The 25,584-nt window shown below is 38.5% G+C and overlaps 1 protein-coding gene across 1 annotated transcript; it reads right to left on the reverse strand.

Moving 5' to 3' along the window:
• Positions 1 to 13,359: 13,359 nt before the first annotated feature.
• Positions 13,360 to 19,560, reverse strand: LOC105067064 (uncharacterized). Its single transcript, XM_045514888.2, has one exon. It carries the CDS (start codon positions 17,099 to 17,101, stop codon positions 16,412 to 16,414), a length of 690 nt encoding a protein of 229 aa, XP_045370844.2. The 5' UTR covers positions 17,102 to 19,560; the 3' UTR covers positions 13,360 to 16,411.
• Positions 19,561 to 25,584: the final 6,024 nt, after the last annotated feature.

Here is a 25,584-nt window from a genome sequence, read left to right on the forward strand (position 1 = left end):
TTGTGTCTTGTTTGTTGGACTATAAACAAAAGAATTCAAGTAGTCATTGCCTTATTCTTAGAGTTGCCAGAAAAAACAGGGCACCCCGTTATATTTGAATTTCAGTTCAACAGCAAACAATTTTTAAATTATAAGTATGTCCCACATGTTGCCTAGGACATACTTACATTAAAAAAGTATTTGTTGCTTATCTGAGATTCAGTTTGAACTGGGTGCCCTGTGTGTTCATTTGCTAAATCAAGCATTTGTTCTTGTATTTAGGGACTTTGCTTCTTACTCATTGACTAAGGCCTGAAAACTAACCAAAGATCTGAGGACAGGACTCCAGAAGTAAAATATGTCTTTAGAGTTTTGGGGGTAGTGTACCCCGGAACAACATTAAAACAATGGTGTGGCATAAACAGCCACGTCTCACATCGATTTGTCCAGAACTATTTGTCTAGCATTCTTAACTGCCAGTCTCAGTTGGACAAGCCATTTTAATTGCCTTGTCAGAAACCGGAAGTAACCTGTGGACAGGCACTTGCTGAAGAGCTTCGGAGAAATTAGAGGTCTTATAAAGGAGTTGAGTGGGAACAACAAATCCAGTCTCCCCAGGCTGGGCTGCTAAGGGGGCTGGGGTTACTTTAGGTCAGTTCTCACCAGAAACCCTTCCCTTCTTTAAACGCTTTTTCATATTTGTTGATGGAGATTTCCGGGGTGCACCGGCAGCGATGGATAGAGCTTGCTGCAGCGGGGTTTCTTTCTGTCTGTATTGTTAGGGTGCACTACTGGTACTAAACGTTGACACAGAGTTAATTTGCTTGGTGACTTTTCACAAAAGACGTGGAACGCTAAGTTCTACCCAGAGCTGATGTTCGTTCCAGCTTTAAGATTTGCCGCCTGCCCAAGCGATTGATACCGCTATGAAATTACAGACCCTCACGGAGTCTCTCGTCACTTTGGCCTTGGCGGAGTTCATCAAGAGAGCCTCCCGGCCGCCGCTGCGGGACCGAGAGGGGCGCGGGGTGGGGATGGAGGGGCTGAGCGTGTAGCCGAGGAGGTGCCCTGACACACAGCGAGCAGATCGGAAGTGACAGCAGCCGGTCCTCCCATCCCTGTGGGGGACAAGCGCGCCCTGCGCGGAGGGACTGGACCCCCAGCCAGCAAGGGGCGCGGCGCGCGTACGCTGGAGGGGCGGCCGCGGGGCACTTCTCTCCCGAGAGCCGCGGGTTGATGCAGGCTGCGCCGGACGGAGGGCGCGCTGCAAAGACGAGACGCAGCCTCCCCACCGGGAGCGGAGCCTGCCTCGGCGGTTAGGAGAGGAGATTGCGGGGTCTGGAGCAGCCAGAACCAGGTAAGCCGACGTCCTTTCGGTATTCTCCTTTAACCAAGCTGATTTCCCTCGGGGCTGCCGCAAAGTACCCGACTGGAGCATCGTCGGCTCCCAGCCAGCCAGCCAGCCAGCGCGCTCCTCTTCCGCCACCCGCTCCGCCTTGTGCGCGGGTCCAAGCTTCGGCTTCCTGGTGACTCCTCCGGGATGCCTTTTATCCCTTCTCTAGCTGCACAGTCACGTCCATCACCGGGGGATTTGAGTGAGGCAGAGAATGTAAGGGGGCATCAAGACACTCAGTACACAAGACAAAAATTTTAATGCGATACCTTTAAAATGCAAAGTTAATGCGAACAATTCTAAGATGAACAAAATACGTTAACTGTTTAATAGACATGCTGTGACCCTGATTTGGCAGGACTTGGCCCTGCTCGTCTCACCCTAACCCCTGGTCTTGCAAATTAGCTCTGAAGTGATTCCCTCCTCTCTCGAGGTCCCGAGCCCTGGACCTCTGTGGTACTTAATTTATTTGCTCTTCTGTTGCCATGAGTTGGGTTTTCGTTGTGTATGTGGGGCTCCCTGGCTGTGCGGAAGGCAGGAGGGATTGCTGCCTTCACCACCTTGTACTTGGAGGAGCGCAGCCCCTGTCTTTGCTCACGGAGGCAGCAGGGACAGTGTGGAGCTTGGAGGAGACCCAAGGTGAGAGCTTACACAACTGTCCCAGGTTGCAAAGCGCTGCCTTGGAACCACCGGGAAAAAAAGACACAGAAGTAAGGCACAAAAAAGCTGTGGTCCCTTAATTAGGGCTTAGGAGCCCATTCAAAACTGAATAAAAATATCTTAAAGGAACCGCAAGTAGCAGGGAAGGGCTTTTGAATTATTTTGCAGAAAGAGGGATGCCCCTGAACTTGGGGACGCCTTGTTCCTCTCTAGCCTGCCAGAAGCATTTCCTCGTATTGCAATTCAGTCTGAAATTGCAATGATAAAAGCACCTTTAATGAACATTACACTCCGTAATTTACAGTGAGTCTCCCCCTTCTTACCTCATTTAACTCTCCCAGCAGGTGGCCAGACTCTATGCTAGGCACTGGCTAAAAGCACCTTTCAATTGTCATTATCCCCTGGAACCGTTTTATGCTGATCTTGTATTGTTCGCCGTCCTTAACGCTAAGAGAGGGGACAAATGGCACATCTAGCCCAGGCTTGGGAGGTGGCCTGGTTATGCTTCCAGGTTGGGATGTGGCCAGTCACTAGGTCCATGATTGCTAGATTCCTTAAAGAGTTCCCTAACTAAATGCTTTCTTTTGTCTTACAAAGGCCAGTGAAAATGACTTATAGAGGAAGTGTAAATCGAGGAAACCTGGAAATTACTGTTCACATTTATGTGCCTTTTCTTAAAACAAAAACTTTGGAAGATTTGGGTGTGGCTTGTTTTCCAAAAGACCAGAAAAAAAGAGGAATTTGTTGGAGCACTTGCCCGGTTCCTGGCCTGCTAAGACGAGTTTGCTTACCTTTAGGAGTTATTAAGTCAACATTTTGCTTAACAGGAAAGGGGCAGAAATTGGGGACGTGCGGACGACGGAGGCTTTGTCAGGCAGAGAGCATCTGCAGACACCTGGGCTGTTGGGTTCCTTCTCCGCTGGTTTAGCTGTTCCACTTTATAGCCAGCAGAGGGCACTGTTGCTACATAGAAGCCATTTTGATTTGGTGGGGGAAGAATTTTCAGAGCTATAAAAATATTTGGATCCAGTAAGAAATATACACGATTTTCCATGAAATTTTAATGGAGAAAATAGATTATTATTAAGAACTTATGGCTGTCTATTTGATTAATGACCCATCGAACCAGGAAAGGAAAGTGAAGAAGATGTTTCATAACTGTCCTCGTTATCAAGGATTAAAATAACGAGAACAAAATAGCTATGTGATAATGAATATCAGCATGATCTCTCTAAATTATTTAGGACACACATAGGAGGGACTTTTTCTCCCAAGAATGTGAGTGCTGAGACCTAGTGACAAGGAAGAATAGGTCTGATTTATCCTAAACACTTAGTTTTTGTATTCATTGCAAAACATAAACCCTTTCATTATATCAGGACAGTTAAATGTTAACTGCGTCTCACCAAAGAAATCCGGCATCTGAGGTCCTCCATGATTTGTCTCAAACAGACTTTTCCAATTTTGTTTTTGACTATCCACTTCAGCCACCCTGTGTTTCAGCCTCATCTAATCCCCGTATTTCCCTAGCAATTCCTGCCTCTGCCTTTGCCCCCCTCACCTCCCACTCACTTGCTCCTTCTCCACACACTGGAAATCCTACCCATCCTTCAAGGTCCAGTTCCAACGCTGACCTTTTTGTAAGTGTTGCGTGCAGCTCTTATTCTCCCTGCTGTAAGCATTTATGCAGTAGTATTTGGACATAGAAAACAAACTTCTGGTTACCAAAGGGGAAAGGGGCGGGAGGGATAAATTAGGAGTTTGAGATCGGTAGATACAATGTATGTATGTGTATATATATACACACACACACTATATATAAAATAGATAAACAACAAGGTCCTACTGTATAGCACAGGGAACTATATTCAATATCTTCTAATGGCCTATAATGGAAAAGAATATGAAAAGGAATATATATACACATATATAACTGAATCACTATGCTGTACACCAGAAATTAACATATTGTAGATCAAGTATATACTTCAATAAAAAAAAATGAGGACCTCTTCTGTTCCAGATACTGTTAGGGCACTCATAAATGATGAAAACACAGGAAAACAGAGGGCACTATGGTGAAATGTCATAAATGTTGTAATCAGAGTAAGCACAGGAGAGAGGCACTGAGAGCTTGAAACAGTGCTTCAGAGCCAGCCAGTGAATGCTTCCAAGACAGCCAGAGGAAGCCGGGAAAGCTTCCTGGAAGAGGTGGTACTTGAACTAGTGTTGAAGGTTAAGGAAATCTTGTTGATTGAAATAGCCCCTTAGCTGGCTGACTTACAGACTGCAGAGGAGGAAGGGAAAAGGTAGTGAAAGCTAAGGCTGCGAAAGTAGGCAGGCGCCATTGTACAAAGGGAGTTGGACTCTTAAGCCATGGGGACTTCTTATTAATCATGTGAGTGATTTAAAGGGGAGGGGGGTGGGTGTAACTCAGTGGTAGAGAGCACGCTTAGCATGAGGTCCTGGGTTCCATCTCCAGTACCTCCATTAAAATAAAAAAGATGAAGCTGAGGACTGAGGAATTTTTTCCACTCTTCAGATGAGGAATGAGAAGGGCCAAAGCACAGTAGATAAAGTAGGAATTGGACAGAAAGGGGACTGGGCCCGCGTAGCACTTTGTTTACAACGCTTATGGGATGTGTGGGCTTCTACCTTACATTGTGTTCCATTTATCCTCCCTAGGAGACTAAGTTCCCTGAGATCAAGGCTTTTTAATTCATTTCTTCTGCTGCTGCTTTTTAAAAAAAAATTTTGAAGTAATTACTCTACATTTTGCTGACTTCTGTTCTGCTACCAATCTACGCTCCTTACTTTTATTAACTGAGTGTCAGTACCAAGTTCTAAGACGTCTGATCTTCCGATAATGGCTTCACTAGTGATTAATAAATAGTCACTCAAGTTTTGGCACAAAGGGAGAAATCTGAATATGAGTTGGCTGTTGGATGAGATATGAGGTGATATTATTGACTCTACTAGGTATAATAATGGAACTATTCTATTTCTCTAGGTTTGAAAATTCTCATAATAAAAGTGTGTGTGCACATATGCATGTGTGTAGGAAGTAATCTCATGTTTCATGGCTACATTTTAGGCACTGTCACATATACATCGGTGGCTTTTCAGGTTAAATACAAGATGGAGAGTGACAATTAAAGAACTACTGACCACTGAAGGGAAATCACTTTAAGTTAAATCTTTTCCTTGATTTAAGGCAATAGATTAAAAACTAAGGCATTATGAAGCCTGAATCCTAATATCACTTGAAGGTAAGAGACTCAATTTCCAAGTCTTTTTCTCCACCTAATTTGAACAGAAGATGTATAGCCATTTTACTGGAAGCTTGATTATTTGAACTTAGGGATGGTTTAACTTCATAATACTAATACAAACTTTTCTATACCATACAAGAGATGGAGGTTTATGAAAGGAAATAAGGAGTAAATAAGAGCATAAAAACTGATAACCCCAGGTAAGGAGAATGACATTACTATATGTTTAACTAAATTACTGGGTAAAACCATTCAACCAACCTTCCAAGAATAGACTATACTTCCACCCGTAACATTCCCTCTGGGTGAGAGTTTCATCCTGGGTTCTCTGACCTTGCTAAGGATATGTCAGTTTTGCAAGATGCCAGAGCCAAGTTAACGTGAAGAATAAAGTCTTGAAAATAAACTTCATGTGTCAACTTTCAGTTCTGCGAGCTGTACAGAGACTTGATGCTGTTAGGATGCTACCAAATAATGGAGTCACCAGTGGCAGCTCTTCTCAAGGTGTTTTTCCAAAGGATGTTTAGCTAGAGAGTGTGGCACCATGCTTCTAGTCCTTGAGTCCAAGAATGCCCGGCTGCCTCTGGGAGGAGGAGTAAGAGCGGGTTGCGCTCTGTAGTCAGGAGCTGGGGCTCACACTGCTTATGTGCCCAAAGGGCAGGAGGGTCTCAAGATGTATTTTTCTGTCAGCTTTTTAACCAAGAACAAAGAATTTTTTTGAAATTTCACACCCTATAAGGATTTGTATGAAGTGAGTTCATTGCAGCTTCTGTTAATGAAAGGACATTTGGTGTTAAGGAGTTTGCTTTTATCAGAGCTGTGCAGAGCTAGTCTCTTTCCCCTTTAAAAATCTTAAAACAGAGCTGTAATGGTAAACAATCTGAATACATATATATATATATATTTCTATGTGTGATTGAATTGCTTTGCTGTATACATGAAACTAACATTGTAAATCAACTACACTTTGATAAAAAAGGAATTAAAAAAATCTTAAAACACACACACTCAAGTGGTGAGCTCAATAAGTACAGACCCTCAGAATCACTTATCATTTTACAAGACGATACCCATATATGTTAACCAATGAGGAGGTTTCCACAAGAAATCTTTTTTCCCCAAAATGTATAAACTACCCACAACGCATTTACTCATAGGTTAAACAAAGATGTCATTCAACTGATTTTGAGACCAAAGGGCAATAACAGATCAAACATGGCAGTCGTTCATTCCTCCTCCTCGATCAGCTTATGCTGACAAAGAGCGTATCATGTACAAGGCCATGTGCTAGGAGGAATAAAGAAATGAATTAAATGCTGCAAATGCCTCAAGGTTAGGAAACCGGTCATAGCCACAGTTAAGCTTTCCCAAACAATGCAACCACTTAAGCTATAGCCAGTCACATAATTGGTGATTGTTTTGCTTTGTTGAGTAGCCCGTTTATTGAGTAGTCCATCTTTTCCTCAATAGCTTGAAATAATACCACAGAAGTATGAATATAATGAAACAAAATATGTGAAAAAATAAAAATGTATTTTTATATGGATTTTTTTTTATCATCTTGGGGAAGGGGAGGTTTTTCAAAGCAAGGCATGAACATTTGACTACAGAGATATTTGGAACATCTTTATGGAAAAAAGACTAAATAAAATTAAAAAGTAAATGACAAACCTAGAGAAAATGTTTTGTGAGATAGAATTAAGAATGAGTTCCCTAATATGCTACTTGGGCCTCCAAATCAGTAAGAAAAAAGTTAAAAAGTGGGCAAAGGCTATGAACAATTTAAAGGTGAAAAAGTAGAAAAGGCTTACTTGTATGGAAAGATGATCAAAGGAGTGGAAATTCAAACAAAAGTGAGATGCCTTGTTATTCCCCTTCTGCTTGGCACAAACTGCAAAGGTTGATGATACTTCATTTGGTGAACATATGGGGGAAAAGGATTCTCATCCAGTCTTAGTGAGCATGCAAATTGCAAGAGCCTTTGTCAGCGCGATCCGGGATGTATTATTACTGTCAGTCCGCATTTCTGTTCTCCTCACTAGCTGATAAGCTGCTTGTGCAGACGGCTCTGTTCTGACTTCACCTCCTGTTTTTTTCTATTTTTCCCTAGATGGTGATACTTCTCATCTCAGCCTGGTAGCCTGACCTTGACTCCCGAGTTCTGTGGTCCTGTCACAACTGCAAGTCACTCCCACCCAAAATTTGAGTTTACTTAGTCTGCCCCTTTGAGAGTTTTGGAACAAAATGCAAATTCGAGTCACCATCTGTTGTCTTGCTGACTGTCTCATGTGATAAGACCAGCATCTGGGTTGCTCGCGTCTACCCTGGTTCTTCTGCCTACTGTCCCTCTGCAGCCGGCAGTCCTGCGCACGTGTCGTCACACAAAAGCTGTTTCGCCCTTTTTATTTGTCTTACGAATGTTGTCATTTGCTTGTCATATATTAGAAATTAGTGTTGTGTATTGCTCAGTGATATAAAACCCTCAGTAACTGTAAATTTGTGTAAGTTCGGGTAAGAATGGCATCCAGGTAAAAACCTGAGAAGGTAGATGGTGGAAATGCAAGAGTGAGGCAGATAAGGAAAGCTGGTGTCTATAGTAAACAAGATGGGAGTTCTTGAAATGCTTGTTTACGGTGAAACCAAGACCTCTGTAGGGCGTTTTTTTTTTTTTTGGTGTTACTGAATCAATAAAGAAAAACGAGAAAGCTGTTAGGGCCAGTGCATCAGGGGCACACTGCAGTCATTGAGAAAAGCGTACATACCTCCAAATGCTAAAATAGAGAAAATGAAAAGAGATTTGCACTTGTGGCTTCCAAAACAGAGAAGGCCTCTTTCCATGTGTATAATCCACCAGCAAGCACCACAAAAATGCAACTTTAAATTTTGATCTGGATAGAAAATTACGACATTTATTGTGAGTAATGGGTGGTTGGATAGGTTTAAGAAATGCTATGGTCTGTGTGAAAAGAAGTGGCTGGCAGAGGAAGCAGATCCTTCCTGAAGATCTGAAGAAACTGACTGAGAAAAATGGCTATTTGCCTGAATGAATCTTCAACGCTGATGAAACAGGCCTGTTTTGGGAGCTCACGCCTTCTTGCACATCTATTACAAAGGATGTGAAAAAGACCAGAGGCTTCACACCTGAAAAAGATAAGCTTCTGGTGACTTTTTCTGATGAAACCCATGTTGCTTCACAGATTCTGAAATTCTGGCTCTCTTAAAAGAAAATGCCAGAAACACTTTTCTGTGTACATAAAGGGAAACCATACAGCATGGATCACTGAGAAACTCCTTTCTGACTGGTTTTTGCAGTATTTTGTTCCTGAGGTTAAATAATATTTACACCAAAAACATCTTGGATTTAAAGTGTTGCTGATTCTGGACAGTGTTCCCACTGACAGAAGTGTGGTAGTAAATCCTGATCCTTGTGTTAAAGTCACCTTCATTCCCCCAGTACAACTCCACTCCTTCCAACCATGCATCTGGGGGTATATCTGACTGCCTTGCAGATCTTGTGAGAGAGACAGCAGAACTTACTGTGAAAGTAGCCTGGCAACGTTTCTCCACTTGCAATGCTGTAACAATAGAATCACTGAGAGAAATAAAACAATCAGCCCTGAACGGAGCTTGGCAGAAACTTGGGAATGAGCTTGCAACTGATTCTGAAAGTTTCTTTTCAGTGCCAGAAGAAGTGGAAAATGTAGCATCTGCAAAACATTTGGGTGGTGAAGGATTTGAAGACAGTGAATTAGGTGACACCACTGAACTGTGAGATTCTGACCCTCAGATGATAGTAGAGAAATATTTCAGTGATGTGATCACATTAAAAGTTGATGAAGAGAGGTCAGCGTCGGTTAACTTCCAGAACTCGAAGAATGTTGAAGCATCCACTCTGCAAATCAGATTGCTGTGATGATTTAGAGGAAGGGGATCTTTGGTGGAATATTCATCGACGTTCAGGCAAGGCTTAAATCATTACCCACAACCCTATAAAGCAGTAATAAGAAACCTTCAAACAAAGGCCAGTAAGTCTCTTCTCTCTGCTTGCTTCTACAGGGAGAAGAGGCTGAACCATCTGGCTGTGTCATTCAAATCCATTCTGCAAACAGCAGCAGGAACCCAGATGGTTGAGCCTTGGGGTTCAGACTCTGACAGCTCAGATGATGTGATGGAGCCGAGGGATGAGAGTGGAGCAAGAGACTGAGCTTTCTCAAATGCAGACGAGATCCTGTTTTCTCCATCCTTTCCCTGTCACTACTGTGATGATCAGCGTTCTCATTGATGCATGAGATTTCTCACCTTGAGATGAGAGAGAAATAGAAATTAATTGCCCAATAATCACTATTACTAATGTAAAATTTGTAAAATACCATCAAGGTTCACTTTACTTAAGTGTTTCATTTCAGTGAACAAACCAATTGTCTGGGCTTTCATAACACTCCCTTCTCTGCCCCAGTTTCCCCCCAAAGCTCATAAATTCCTCCTACACAAATTCCCCTACAATGAGGATTTCAGGAACTCTCAACTCTAGTACTTAGGGAAGGGATACTCTACTTGATTGGAAAATTTGATTTTGTACTCTTGATCTGGAAATTTATTTTAATTCTATTTAAGCCTAACGTGCTATCGCAGCAGAAAGAATCCAGATCCTCTCCTTTTCATTAGTTTGGTATAATTTAATTTGTTTCACGACAATTGTATAAGGTCCTGAAAGGCATGGTTGGTTCTGGAAGGCAGTACATTTGTAATGGCTTCCTGAATTTATCCTGCTACCTAATCAAGGAGTAGAAGCTGCTAGAGTTCATTTCCGTGGATTGTCTCTGTTCTCGTATCTGGTTGTCCCAGTGAATTGAATGGTTGAATAGCCTCCAGAAAAGGAATGTTGAAACTTCCTCCTCCCTAAGGATGGTGGAAAGCCAGTAATTTTCCCCTTAGCCTGGAGGTTTGAATGATAGGCTACCTGTATCTGAGTTTGAAGTGATCAGAGAAAAGAAAAAAATTACAAAAGTTAAAAGGTCTTGCTTGCGTAGTTACAGATGAGTGGGCAGACGTTCCTCAACAAGTTCAAAAGAGGCAGATGAAAGTTGAAAACCCATTCCAGGGTGAGGTGGATGTAGTGACTCGCCCCAGGGCCAGAAAAGCTTACACTTTTCATGAAGCCGTGGTGGTTTTCAACACTGCACATCAAAATCATTACGGGGAGCTTCGAAAAATACAGATTTCTGGAACCTGCCCCTAGAAATGCTGAATCAGGACTGGGGCCAGCAGCTATATATTTTGAAAGCTCCTCAAGTGATTTTTTTACGCAGCCATGGTTGCAGACCACTGCTCTGAGTCTGAACATAATTATAACAGAAAATATAATACAAATGGTATGGGCTCAGGGGCGAGGAAACCTTGATTCCAAGTTTCTGCTCTGCCACTACTAGCTCAGTGATGGTCTTAGTTAAATCACACTACTCTTTCCGTATCTGTCAAATGAGCAAATAGGACCACTTGGTCTCTAACGTCCTTCTATCTCTGACATTGTGACCTTGAGAGAAAGGTGCATTGACCTCATTGGTTGATTTTGAGAGTACCTAAGCCTTTTCATAAGAGACCAAGGTAAGTAGTAATATTAAACTGTATTGTGTTCTTCTTATTTTAAAAATCGTTCTTGTGGGTCAAGCTTTACCATGTTTTAGTCCCTCCCAGAAAAGAGAGGTGGGTATAGATGGCATAGAAAAAAGGGAAATAAGTTTAACATCAACGTCCTGAAAGGAAAGATAGGGTACCTCCTGTGAGTTTCTTTCTATGTGATAATTGCTCTTTTTCTTCTGACTTATAAGGTTTGGGGAAAATAATAATGCATAGATATTGTGAATAAAACACTTTAACATTTTGTATCTATTGTTTCCATAAACCAAAGCAGAGAACTTTGTGTTACTGTTTCAAGTTTCCATGGATAATTGGCATACTCTTAATCATACCTAGAGATACATATTTTTAAGTCAGTTATTGTTTTACCAGCATAATCAGTAGTTCTATATGCCTTTAAAGAATGTGGTTTCCTAATAATTTTATATCATCAACCAGGAACTGTTCATATAAAATAGTACAATGGGAAATTGACTATTGTAGGATTCTGGTTGTGGTAGGAATGTCTAGACTTTGGCTTGATATATGGAAACATGTGTCTAGGTCCCAGGCCATTTGAAATAAAATATTGGGATACATCTAATTCTTGTGTAAGGAAATACCCAGTTAAACTAATCTAAGAAGTATCATTGATGAGGGTAAAGATGGAATATTTTAATACAGTTGAGTTTAACAAGTCAGTGGAACTGACAAGAGGATGTGAAAGTTGGTATAGATTAAGTGGTAGAAATAGAAGTTAATGACAATAACACCATGTACATGGGTATTTCTTTTTTCTTTTTAATGTTAAGGATAGTCCCTCAAATTGAAAGGCCGAAATTTCTTTTAGTATATTTTATGCCTAGTGTGAGTGGAAAGACTCTTTCTGTTGTCAAATGGTTCAGGGAAATGCTTGTGTTCCATATCACGAAGTGCATGGACATTTCCTTTTCTATAGACATATTTAACAACTGGAGCAAAGGGGAAAAAAAGCAAAAGGAGATGGAGAGAAAGGACAGCCCAGGTTGCTGAAATTTGTAGAAAATATTAGAAAACTGGCATTACATTTAAAAAGAGCCTTTTGTTTGCCTAAAATCTTTTAAGATCAAAATGCAAAGAAGGCTCTTTAAACGCCACATTTGGGTTATGTAGCTGCCGGCACCTGAATGCTAATAAGGGCTTACAGCGTGTATAGTCTAAAGAGTGTGTGCACCGTGTTTGTGCTGTGAAATGCATTGACTACTGAACTTTACATAGTTTTATTACCTTTTAATGGCCTTTGATATCAGTGTGTTATGGTTATTTTTCTAAGAATTCAGAAATAAGTATTATGTGCTATGACCAGAGGGTATGTTCTTGGAAACCATAAAATCAAAGAGAAAACAGATGAAAGGCTAAAGAGTACATTTCATTGCATGAATAGCAAATATTGAGAAATTAAATATGAATATCATGTGCTTGAGATGTTATACTTCCTATATAAAGCCAAAGGTATGATTAACCCTTCATTGCAGACACCTAGAGCTGCCTCTTGATTACTTGGCAGTGGGGTGATGAGTGCCCTAAGGACAAGAACATGGGACTTAGAGGGAGGGCTTTGCCACTGGCTTCTTGTCTGCCCTGGGCTGGGGACTCTGTCTCTTTGGATGAGTGGTACTCAGTCCTGGTGGGATAACCCTTGGGCTCTTGGGGTGTGAGAAGTCAGCAGGGGGCCTTGGCTTTGGAATGACACAGACCTGCCTGCTTTCAATTCTGTCCCTGCGGATTGCCAGCTCTGTAACTGTGGCCATGAGTTTTTTAACCATTTCAAACTTAGGTTTCCAATCTGTAAAACGGGGTCAAAAATGCTTGCATTGTAAGATTGCTATGAGATTGTATGAAGCGTTTAGTACAGTGCCTGGCACATAGTAAGCGCGCAATAAATTGTTGCTATTATTATTATTACAACATGAGTAAGCATTATCGAACTAGACTATGCTCGTTTACTCCTGTCTTTACAAAATTTTAATATTTTGATATTTTTATCAAATTTTTCTCAAAACAAGTTATGCATGATGGTTTTAAGAAGGGAGAAGAAATAAAAATTGATGTTAAATATTTTTCTTTGTTGGCTTGTGAGAGAGACCTGAAATAATAATTCCTTCGTCCCTGTAACACCTTGACCGGCAGTGAATCTGTATGCTATATTTATTATGTGGTTATCATTGCATGACATTTATTTATATAGAGAATAGAGGTAATGACTCTTTTCACATGGATGTATTCCTATTCTTTAGAAAATAATCCATCCACTTGGTTCCATTTTTAAGATAATTAAGCCATTCTGTGTTAATAGGAGTCAAAGATAAAGCTTTGCTTAAACCACAGAAGTTCTTAACGCAGCTGCCTTTGGGAGAAATTGGATGTCTAAGTAATCTTTCTAGGTGAGGACAAGACAGTTCTTCATAACTAGCTTCTGAACTTCTTTGTGTTTCACGTGGTGGCATTCAAGAAGTTTGAAATAGCGGTATTCAGAATGCTGAGTATTCATCATAACTGTAACGCCACGCCTGCCAAGCAGCAGAGCTGCACTGCCTTAACTCAACTGTAGTGACCTCATAACTCACATCCCAACCCTTTAAGTGTTTGAACTTGGAGTCTTCGGTGCTCTAGTGTATATGCTTAGTAGTCTTTGGCATTCAGCACCTTGCTGCTTGACTAACTTTCCTTGTGCACAATTCTGATTCTGGTACTTTCTTGTTCAAAAATCATCAGTGGCTGCCCATTGTCTGTATATTCCACTCCTTAATCTTTTAATCTAGGCCCAATCCCAGTGTATGTTAACCAGTTTTGTCTTCCAGTGTTTGCTTTCATGCAATATATGTGATAGTACTTGTCTCCCTCGGCCTTAAGTACTAAAGATCTTCAGCCTATAGTTCAATCTTCATCTCTTAAGCTTGTCATTTAGTCTCTGGTGGGTAAGATCAGAAATCAGACTTAGCACCTGAAGCCAGAGTGCCTGAGATGAGCCTGTCAAGCTGTAATCTCCTTCCTGTTCTCCTCCATCATTGCAGACACCTAGAGTAGGCTCTTGATTACTTGGCAGTGGGGTGATGAGTGCCCTAAGGACAAGAACAAGGGACTTAGAGGGAGGGCTTTGCCACTGGCTTCTTGTCTGTCCTGGGCTGGGGACTCTTTCTCTGCGTGAGTGGTGTTTAGTCTTGGCAGGATAACCCTAGTCTGTAGAGGTGAGTTTCTTTGTTAGTTTTCTTCTTAAGCTTCCAATCTACAGAATTAGAGCATCCTCACTGAATCTTAGCCCCTTGGGCTGGGGCCCTGAATGCTACTCACTTAATTTTGGCTCTGAATACAAATCTCTTTGTTACAATCCTGAAACAATCAATCGGAGATCTAAACTCCATTCTTAGGTTCTCGCCAGCCTCATCTCCTGAGTATCATCACATACACGGTATCTTTATTTGTCGTTGGGCTTCAAATTGCTCTATCCCTTCTGCATGTGAACGCTAGCCTGGAATGTACTTAAGTTTACCATACCCCAGATTTGGCATCTAGAGCTGGGCCTGGCAAACTAAGGCACTTGGGCCAAATCTGGCCCAACTTGTTTACTCATATTGTCTGTGGCTTACACTACAATGGCAGAGTTGAGTAGTTGCAACAGAAATCATATGGCCTGCAAAACTTTAAATATTTATTATTTGATTCTTTACAGAAGACTTTTGCTGACCCCTGATCTAAAGCCAAGTAGTTCCCCTGGCCTTTATATTGCTTAATCTTTGATAATTTCTCATTCCCATGCTGTCAGTCAATACATACCCAGAAGCCCTGTTCACTGAGACTCTGAAGTAGTTTCTAACCCATTGAAACTACTTTTAATTGAATTTCCCTGCTTCTTCTATGTCATCTTAAAAAGTCCTTTCTCTGTGTTTTACTGTTTAGTGAAAGAGATGCCATAATCATAAAGACTGTTAGAGTAGCCTTATGACCTTTACTGTAACATCAGGTCCTAATAGTAAAGTCTTTCAATATTGCCAATATTTTTCAACATGGCCTTCCAACAGCTCTAAGACTAGGTCTTTCAATTCTTCAGTGTCACTAGCATCAGGTCTTCTGGGCTCCATAGCTTCTAACATCTCCAATTGCCAGATCTTCTAAATGTTACAATATCCGTGTCTTCTACTCTCTGGCCTGCAGCATCTCCAAGGCCAGTGTTTTCTAATATCCTCACTATTGGGGACATTAAAAGTCTAGGTCTGCTAATATCTCCAAAAATCTGTCTTCAAGTTCCAGGTCTTGTCTTTCAGAGTCTAGAGTTCTAACTTCCAGTGTTTCTATGTTCCCAATCCTCCAATGTGTCCTAGATACAGGTCTTCTAGAGTCCACGTATTTTATTGTGTCCAAGTCTAGCTCTTCCCATGTCTTCCATCACATAGATCATTCAGTTCCTATAACTTTTAGTGTCTCCTGGAGCCTGATTTTATAATGTCTTGTCATCACAAGTTCCTCCAATGTCCAAGTCTTTCAATATCTCTAAGGACCTGATCTTCTAACATTCAGATATTTCAACAACCCTGATGTCTGAATGGGTGGGTCTCTTTATGTCCTTATCTCTTCGGGTGTCCTAAGGTTCAGGGCTGCCAACATTCTTGACTTCCAGCATCATGAAAATTATATCTTCCAAATTCTATGTCTTTTAGCATGAATGTATCAATATACAGGTTTTCCAGTGTCTCCCAATATCCAAGGCTTATGATTTCAAAATTTCTAAATGTCTAGATCTTCTATTGTTCATATCTTCCAATGTTTAGGGCTTTCAAGGTACAGGACTTGCAATGTCTCTAGTGTTTCGGGCTTCTAGTATTCGCGGCTTCCAATATCCACTAATTCCAACACTCAGGGCCTCCAAAGTCTCCAATGTTCAGAATAACGAATGTCCTCAAAATCTAAGGCTTCCAATGTCTCCAACATCCTGTGCAATGTCTCCAATGTCCAGGGTTTCCAATGGCGCCAATGTCAAGGTCTTCCAACGACTCCAGGTCTTCCAGCAACTCCAAGTCTTCCAACTAATTCCAAGTCTTCCAACAACATCAAGGTCTTCCAGAAAATCCATCTCTTCCAGACAATCCATGTCTTCCAACAATTTCAAGATCTTCCAGCCAATCCACGTCTTCCAGAAAAATCTATGTCTTCCACCAATTTAAGTCTTCCAGCTAATTTACGTCTTCCGGAAAAAATCCAGGTCTTCCAGTCAATCTGTGTCTTCCGGAAAGAAATCCAAGTCTTCCACCCAGTTCACGTCTTCCAGAAAAATCTACGTCTTCCATCAAATACAGATCTTCCAGAAAAATCCAATTCTTCCAACTAGTCCATGTCTTCCACCAAATCCAGTCTTCCGGTCAACCCACGTCTTCCAGACAAAAATCTATGTCTTCCACTAAATCCAGGTCTTCCAATAAAGTGACGTCTTCCACTAAAGTCAAGTCTTCCAGCAAATTTATGTCTTCCTAGAGATTAATGTCTTCCAGAAAATTCGTGTCTTCCAGTAACCTCCTGGTCTTCCAGCAAATTTATGTCTTCCAAATAATCCAGGTCTTCCGGACAATTCGGGTCTTCCTGAAAATCCATGTCTTCCAGAAAAGCCATGTCTTCCAGGAAATCCATGTCTTCCAATGACCTCCAGGTCTTCCAGCCTATCCAAGTCTTCCAGAAAATCCATGTCTTCCATCAAATCCATGGCTTCCAGAAAATCCATGTCTTCCAGCAAATCCTTGTCTTCCAACAAAGTTGTGTCTTCCATCAAATTCGTGTCTTCCAGAAAATCCACGTCTTCCACCAAAGCTGTGTCTTCCAGAAAATCCATGCCTTCCACCAAAGCTGCATCTTCCAGAAAATCCACGTCTTCCACCAAAGCTGCATCTTCCAGAAAATCCATGTCTTCCAACATAGCCGTGTCTTCCAGAAAGTCCACGTCTTCCACCATAGCTGCATCTTCCAGAAAATCCACGTCTTCCACCATAGCTGCATTTTCCAGAAAATCTACGTCTTCCAACAAAGCCACGTCTTCCAGAAAATCCATGTCTTCTGACACCTCCAAGTCTTCCAGCATCTCCAGGGCTTCCAGCGTCTTCTTGTCTTCCAGCATTTCCATGTCTTCCAGCATCTCCACGTCTTCCAGCACCTCCATGTCTTCCGACAAATACTCAGTCTTCCAACAGCAGGCTCAATATCCACGTCTTCCAACGTCTCCAGTGTACCGGTCTTCTAACATTCAGGTCTTCCAGTGTCTACGATATCCAGGTATTTTTAACATGTTCCATAGTCCAGGTCTTCTGCCCTTTCCCCAGGTCCAGACTTTTTCAAGATTAGTCTTCCCAAGTCTGAGCATTTCCATGTTCAGATTTCTCCACAGACAAGTCTTCCAACTCAAAAATTCCTGCTTCTGGTAGAATTAGCTTCAAAAAATTGAATAGGGCATTCCTTCTTATAGACTAGATCTTATGGATCAACTGTACTGCAGCTTAATAGTGTTTTTTGCTACTAGGAAATGTATATTTATTCTTTACAACTTTTAAAGATAGTGTTCATAAAACAGCTTCTATAAACACACAGATGGGATTGCTGTGATAAATTTTGCTAATTTGCTAATGCTTATATTTTTTATACAGTCAACTCTGTTTAGTTACAAGTGAAATTCTTATTTTAATGAGAAAAATACTTGTTTAGAGACTGTATTATTTTAGATGAAATTAACATACAGTGTATTTATTTTTTGTAACATCAATTTTTGTTGTTTGGTCTTATGTGACATAAGTAATAATGATGATGATGATGATGATAATAATAATAATAATAACATTAACATAGCATTTGCTACGTCCAGGCACTGTTCTAAGGTCCTTACATGCATCAACTCATTTAATCTTCACAAGAACCCATTAAGGTAGGTACTATCATCCCTGTTTTACAGATGAGGAAACTGGCACACAGAGGTGAAGTAACTTGTCCAAAGGACACAAGCACTAAAGTACAGTTCTAGGATTTGAACCCAGCTAGCCTGTTTCCAGAGTCCATGATGCTATCCATTATGCCATAATATCTGCTGTTGAAAATCAAGATGGGAATTACAGGATCTGAAGCTTGATTGCTCCCATTTTATGTGTAAAGTATTTTAAGATCATATATATCAATGGTCTCACTTTATCCTGTCATTTATCAGAACTTATTTGTGTTCACAGATCTCATTCCTCAACTAGCTACTACCATTTCCTTGCCCATATCTATGGAACTAGGCACAGACACTTCCTGATATCATTTTCAGTTTGGATAGAAATAATATAAGGGAGCACTGAATTCAAGTACCCTTTGCTTTAAAATCATATTCATGGCTCTATGCTTTGAGTACTGATGCTTGGAATTTAACTCTCCCATCTGGTTTAATCCCTGATCACTGACCATCCTCCAGTTTGTACCTTACTATCTAGACCATTTACCATTAGTTTGTTTCTGACCTCCAGGATCCACCTGCTTCTTCAAATATCACTGACCTCCTGGATTCCTGACCACTGCCTTGTGTCCGACCACTGGTAACTATAACTGTTTAACTCATAGCATGCTAACCTAGAGAACTAACTACTTGGTTCTCCAAGTCTCAGCGCCTACCAGGTGCTTCCAGGATTGTTTCTACCTGTGCCTCTGGTTAGCATGACAAGCATTAAGTTTACTAGTGATTAGGGAAAAATAACTTAAAGACCTAGAATCATCTATATTATAACACAAATTATGAATAATAATAATAATTGAAATATCTTCCAAATGTCTAATGATTTAGTTTACAAAGTGCTGTCACTTCATTCATTCATTCATTCATTCATTCATTCTTTTCATTCAACAAATATTTATTGAGTGTCAGCTGTGTGCCAGGTATATTTTAATGGAGCTTAAAATCATTTGAGGGAAACAGACAATGTACAAATAATTGAATCATTATTTATTAGTTGTTGTAAGGCCATGAAAGAAAAGTAAGTATAGGATGCTGTAAGAGTCTGGAAAGTCAAGGAAAGCATTTCTGAGGAAGTAATATTTATGGTGACCTAAGGAGCTATTTTCTCATTTGATTATCAAAATAACCTTGTGACTAACACAGGATAGATGTTTTTTATATGAGTTTTACCTAATTAGAGGTTAAACAGCAAGTACTACAGATGGGCATGGGATTAACATATTCTGACTTTTTTTCCTACTACTCCGTGACACCTTAAAATGTATAGTAAGTATAGTTTTGGCAATATATATCAAGGGATATGAAAATGTTGGTATTCTTTGATTTAGTATTTTCAGTTCAATGAATTGACTCAAGGAAATTATCTAAAACGTGGGTAATTCATGCACAAAGATATTCCTCACATAGTTATTTGGTATAGTGAAATACAGAAAAACCTAAAGGTCTGATTTTAAGGGCATGATTAAATCAACATGCTATTTCCATGTGATAGAATATTCTTCCATTAAATTATTTATGATATGGTCATATTATACAATGTTAAATCAGAAATCAGCATATAAGATTATATAAAGTATGATTGCAATTATTTTAAGTATATATAATCAGAGATAAATGACTACAAATAAATACATTGGAGATTGTGAATTAATTGGTATGATTATGTGTGGTTTTTGTTTACTTCTTTATGTTCTTATTTTCTTCCAAATTTCTTACAGTGTGAAAGTATTTTACATTCAGGAAAAATATTTAAAAGATTGTTCATAAACATTCATTGTTTATTCATCTTTTTATTATACATGTAATCAAGTTTTACTGTTGAAAACACTTCAAAATCTAAGTAAGCAAAGTTAAAAAATTAAAATCTCAAACTCAGTACTCAGATAATTGCTGTAGGGTTTTTGGTGTTTGCTCTTCCATACTGTTTCAGAAGTGTGTTTATTTTCTTTTACAAAATGGAATTATACTGCCTTTTAACCTATTTTTTCACTTAACAATAAACTGTAGACATCTCTTTCTGTCAGCAAGAGTGCATCTATATTATACCTTAATTTTTTTTAAAAAATATGTTTTTTAAATTTTTTTCTTTTTTTTTATGAAAGGGAGGTAATTGGGTTTATTTATTTATATTTGGAGGAGGTACTGAGGATTGAACCCCAGACCTTGTGCATGCTAAGCATGCGCTCTACCGCTTGAGCTATACCCTCCCCCTTATATTATAACTTTAATACATAAATTATTTACTTTGTCTTATTGATGGGCATTAAATTATTTCCAGTTTTTCTTGTATTATAAAAACTGCTGTGATGAGCACGTACACTGTTGTGCAGAACAAAAACTTTGTCATCCCTCATGGTGGCCCTGTATGTGATTATATGCAAATATATTCAGATATTACTTAGGATAAATTATTAAAAGGAGAGTTTATGAGCCAGAGAATATGTGCATCCATAATGCTTATCACAGCAAAAAAAAATTATAAGCAATCAGATGTCTAACAATTGTGGATTGTTAAATAGACTTGTATTGCAATGATATGATGAGATATTATGCAGTCTTTTAAATTTATACCACAGAGGAATATTTACCGAAATGGGAATATGTTCACAAGGTCTCAGTAGTGAGAGAAACAGCTCACATGAAAATATAATATTCAGATTTTGTAGAAAGAAAACTATATTAATGTCTTCAAAAAAATGACCAATAGAATATACACTAAAATATTGGTAGCAGAAGTCCCAAAAGGAAAATGAATCGATTGTGATATATTTACAGAATGGGATATTATACAGCAGTGAAATGAATGCTCTGCAGCTACACATAATAATAATATGGGTAAATTTTACTTCTATCATGTTAAATTAAGATACCAAGTCCCGGAAGACTACATATAAGAGGCTATTCTTTGTATGTTATTCAAAAACAAGTAAAACTAAAAGCTGTATTATTTAAATGTACATATATGTTTGGGATTAAAAATATTTTATTAAGAAGCAAAGGAACAGCAATCAGAAATTCAGGATAATGGTCACTGGGGCTGAGGAAAAGGGTAGGAGAAGATCACAGCAGTGGATGGAAGTTATTGGCAGTATACTAGTGCTCAGGTTGGATGGGTGGGTGGGTATTCATTACATAATTAAAAACATTGACTATTTAATGCTTGTATGATTATTATGAAAATTAAATAAAGGAACAAGTTTGTGGGCAACAATATCAGTTGTTCAGTGAGAGAGCGTGCATGTTCTGTGACAGTGTGTTGGATTACTCATAATCCAATTCTGTGCACTTGAATTTCATGAGATCTTAAGCAATTATCTCCAGGTGATGGGAATACATGTGCTTTTTATTCTCTTGTGTCTCTTTATTCTGTGAGATTTCTATAGGGAAAATACAGTATTATCTTAATTGAAAGATAATCCCCAAATTATGTTAAATAAGATCGCAGATATGTTAAAAATGCATTAACAGGACTGATAAGAAAAGTGTTGACACTTTAATGCCTCTGTGTGATAAAGAATTCATTTCTCTTTTTTTCTGTTTCCTTATAATTTTTTAAAAATCCAAATGTTATAGAATGAGTTTATTTTTTTCTGTTACAAAAATAATACATACTTATTATAAAAGTAAAAAGTACAGTGGTAGATAAAGTAACAGGTGAAAATAGCCCTCTCCTAGTTCCACAGCCCAGAGACAGCCATGATTATTTGTCTGCTTTGTATCTTCCAAACACCTTTTCTGTCTATGTGCCTGTGTACTTGTGTGTTTTATAAAGCGAAATTGTCCCATACATGTTATTCTACGACTTGCTCAACCCGCACCCCCCACCTCTGGGCTCAATAGAAAGTCGTCGTTGTAACAGCTAGTAGAATTCCATCGTAGGGTATACTATATAATGTATCCAACTCTTTCCACATGATAGATCTTTACGTTGCTAACAGTTTGTTTTTTTACTATTACAGATAATGCTATAAAGAAACATCCTTTTTAATCTATCTTTTGCACATTAAGAAGTATTTTCATAGGCTAGTACCTTAGAAGTAGAGCTGCTACGTCAAAGGGTTTGAGATAGCTTGTCCTCCTGGCATGCTGGACATCTTTTTAATTTTTGTCATCAGTTTGGATGAAAAATTGAATTTCATTGTTTTAAGTTATTTCTCCCTAATCACTAGTAAACTTAAGCACCTTTAATATCTTTATTAGCTATTTGTATTTCTTCTGTTGGAGACTGCTCGTTCATATCCTTTGCCTCGTTTTCTGTTGAGTCATTTGTTTGTTTCCCTTCTTGATTTCTAGGCTGTCTCTGGATATTAGAGCTGGTATCCTTTTGTCTGCTATAGATTGCAAATGCCTGTTATTTATCTTTTAAAAATTTTATTTATGCCGGTATTTGCCATAAAATTTTATTATGGAAAAAGGCAAACATTTTCGTCTTTCTTTTATAGTTTCTTGTTTTTATCTTATACTTAGGTAGGCTTCTCTGTCCCAAGATTATTAAAATACTTTATATTTTCTTCTAGTAGTTTATGTATTTTTTATTATTTAGTGGTTTACTCTATATGGAATTAGTTTTTTGTAGCATGTATGGTGGAAAGTAGGGACCTATGTTAATTTTTCACAACAGATAGCTAGTTTTCCGAATTTAGTTTTTGTATTGAATTATATCTGCCCTGATTTGGAATTCTCTCAATGGGTATGCTGCTTATGTTTCTTTTCTGTTCAGTTTTTGCCTATTACCGAGCTAGTACCTCACTGCTTTAATTACTGTAGCATTACAATTCTTTTTGAAATCTGAGGGGCCCGCTCCCCCTTCATTCTTCTTTTTTTTTTTTCAGAATTTACTTGGCTATTTTTGTACATTCTCTTTTTCCAGATGAATTTTAGAATCAACTCATCAACTTCCATAAAACAAACAAACAAAATCCCTCGAAGTGCCTCGGACCTTTTGAGTAATGTTTCAAGAATTGATATCTTTACGATATACGAGTTTTGCATTTATCGTGCATCTCTTAGTTCTGTAGGGGTTTTTTTCCTCCAGTTAATTAGCTTGAATTCCTAGGTACACAATCATGTCAGTTGTAAATAATGAAATGTTTGTCTTTTCCTTGGTAATGTTTACATCTAATTTTTTCCTTTTTAGCACTTTGTTAAAGATCTTATGATTTTCAGGACAATGCAGATTTATATGGATTAATAAACAGCACGCATCCTTCTCTTGTTTTTGACCTTAATAGGAATAACTCATTGCTTCATTCTAAAATATGACGATTGACATTGTTTCTGATAGATACCCTTTTTCAAGTTATGGAAATGCCCTTCTGTTTAGGAAATGTTCCTGATTCCTGACTGACTTAAAGTTTTGTCAGGAACAGGTATAGAATGCTATCAAAGGCCTTTTCTGGCATCTGCCAAGGTGATAATGCAGTCATTCTCTTTAATCCATTAATGTATTAATTGTGCTAATAGATTTCCTAATATTGATCTATTCTTGCATTTTTGGGATAAAACTGACTTGGTAGTGGTGTTTTGACTAAGTTGATATTTCATTTAGAATACAAATCTCTATGTTAACAAGCCCCTAAAGCAGTGCCTCCTTACCCTTTTCAAATCATGGCACATTGTGCTAAATGAACAACATTGCTCAGGGCAGAGGCAGCTGGCTTCCTGGGCTCTGCTTGGCTGCACCCCGTGCCCCAAAGCGTTAGGAGGTAAATATCACATTGCCCGTGCAACCCAGCCACAGGGCGCCAACGTGCTAAAGCGCACTTGGGAAATTCTCATTTACTGGTTTCTTTTGTGTGGTACTGTTTTCCTGATTTAATATCACGATTGTGTTACCTTTGTGAATGAACTGGATTTTTTTTTCTTATTTTAAAATGTATGTTCACTTGGACACAAACTGTTTCCTTGAACAGTTGGTAACAGTCTCCCATAAAATCATTTTGTCCTGGTGCTTATTTGGGGAGGGGGTGGGTAGAAATGTAAATCTTCCAATTTCTTTGATGATTGCTTTATCCAAGTTTTCCTCCTCTCCTCGGGTAAATTTTGTCAATTTGTCTGTAAAACTCTCCCATTTCATCTGGAGTTTCAAATGTATTGATTGGAAGTTGTATATAATATTTTCTACTGTGTATTAATTTGCATGTATGTGGCTGTATCCCTTTTCTGTTCTTTTAATAGGATTGTCCATACGTTTGTGTATTTTATTTTCAACTTCGAAAAAAATGTGTTTTTAAAAAATATCACTTTCTGCATTTGTTACTTCCTTCTCTCTATTCTTTGGTTCGGTTTGATCTTTTTCTAGATTATTTAAGTGAATGCTTGCTTTATTTTTCAATCTTTCTTATTTTCTATTTATGCACTTAAATTATAAATGTTCCCCTGGATACATGTTTGACTGCATCCCATAGTTTTCACATGCAGTGTTATCATAGTTCTTCTTTTGTCACCTCATCTGTAACTAGTTTTGTTTTTCTTTTTAATCCAAGAGTTCTTTAGAAGTGTACTTATGTATTTCAACATAGTTAGGTTTTAGTTGATGTTTTGTTTTGTTTTTCTATCTTTTTTTCCCCTTCTTACTACTTATACTGTCTCATGGATGGAGAATGTTTACTGCTTGAATTATATATTTTGGAATATTTTGTGTCCTAATGTAATACATTTTTATGAATATTCCATGGGCAATTTGTATTTTCTTTTTGTTTGGGTAGTATTTTATCATATTTCTACATATTAAATCAAACTTGTTTATTGTTATTCAGATTTTCCCTTTTTATCTGCTTGATATAAATTTTCAGATAAAAGTATGTAAAATCTCCAACTGTTGTTTTTATTACAGTCTCCTATTTCTAACCTCTTTTGCTTTACGTATTTGAAGTTTTTCATTGTGTTAAATTTCATAACTGTCTTATTGGATTATGTTAATTCACAAAATAAATAAATCTGCTTTAACCCATTTAATGCTTTTTGTCTTGACTTTTTTATGTCACCCCTACTTGATTTTTGTTAGCATTTGTCTGGTGAGTCTTTATCCAATATTTTCAACTTACTTGTGTTTTGCTGTAGATGTATCTTTTCAAAACAGCACATGATGAGATTTTTTTTTACTTCATCTGAGAATGTCTGCCTATTAATTCATAATTAACCCTTTCACATAGATTATAATTCTGGAATATTTATTAATAATTATGTCATTAAAATTTTTTTTCCTTCTTGCTAGATTTGTGAGTGTGTTTCCTCCTTCCTATATAGTGGTTTAAGAGTTTGAAATATCACTTCTAAGAGTAGTTGCACTGATATATACATATTTTATTTTATTTTTTGTATTGTTAAAATTTATGTTAAAAATGATATGTTTAAAGTGAGCATATATTACTTCTTTAATAAAAAAATAAAATCATCTACTTTTAAATGCATCCAGTATTTGTTCCTTGCCAGTCTCATTCTCTTTACTCAGGCTCCCATCATCTGGATTTTATATCCTTCCACAAACCTCTCAGTCCCTCACTACACCTGTCCATCTTGTTTCACTGTACCAGATTATCTTCTTAGAATATCATTTTCTTCATAGAAATCAATTCCTTATTAAATCTAAACGTCTACACCTGACATCCGAGTCCTCCATGACTTTCCCTCTGTAACCATTCCTGTTATCTACTTGACTGTGGACC

Source organism: Camelus bactrianus, chromosome X, assembly GCF_048773025.1.
Source record: "Camelus bactrianus isolate YW-2024 breed Bactrian camel chromosome X, ASM4877302v1, whole genome shotgun sequence".
NCBI classification, from domain to species: domain Eukaryota; kingdom Metazoa; phylum Chordata; class Mammalia; order Artiodactyla; family Camelidae; genus Camelus; species Camelus bactrianus.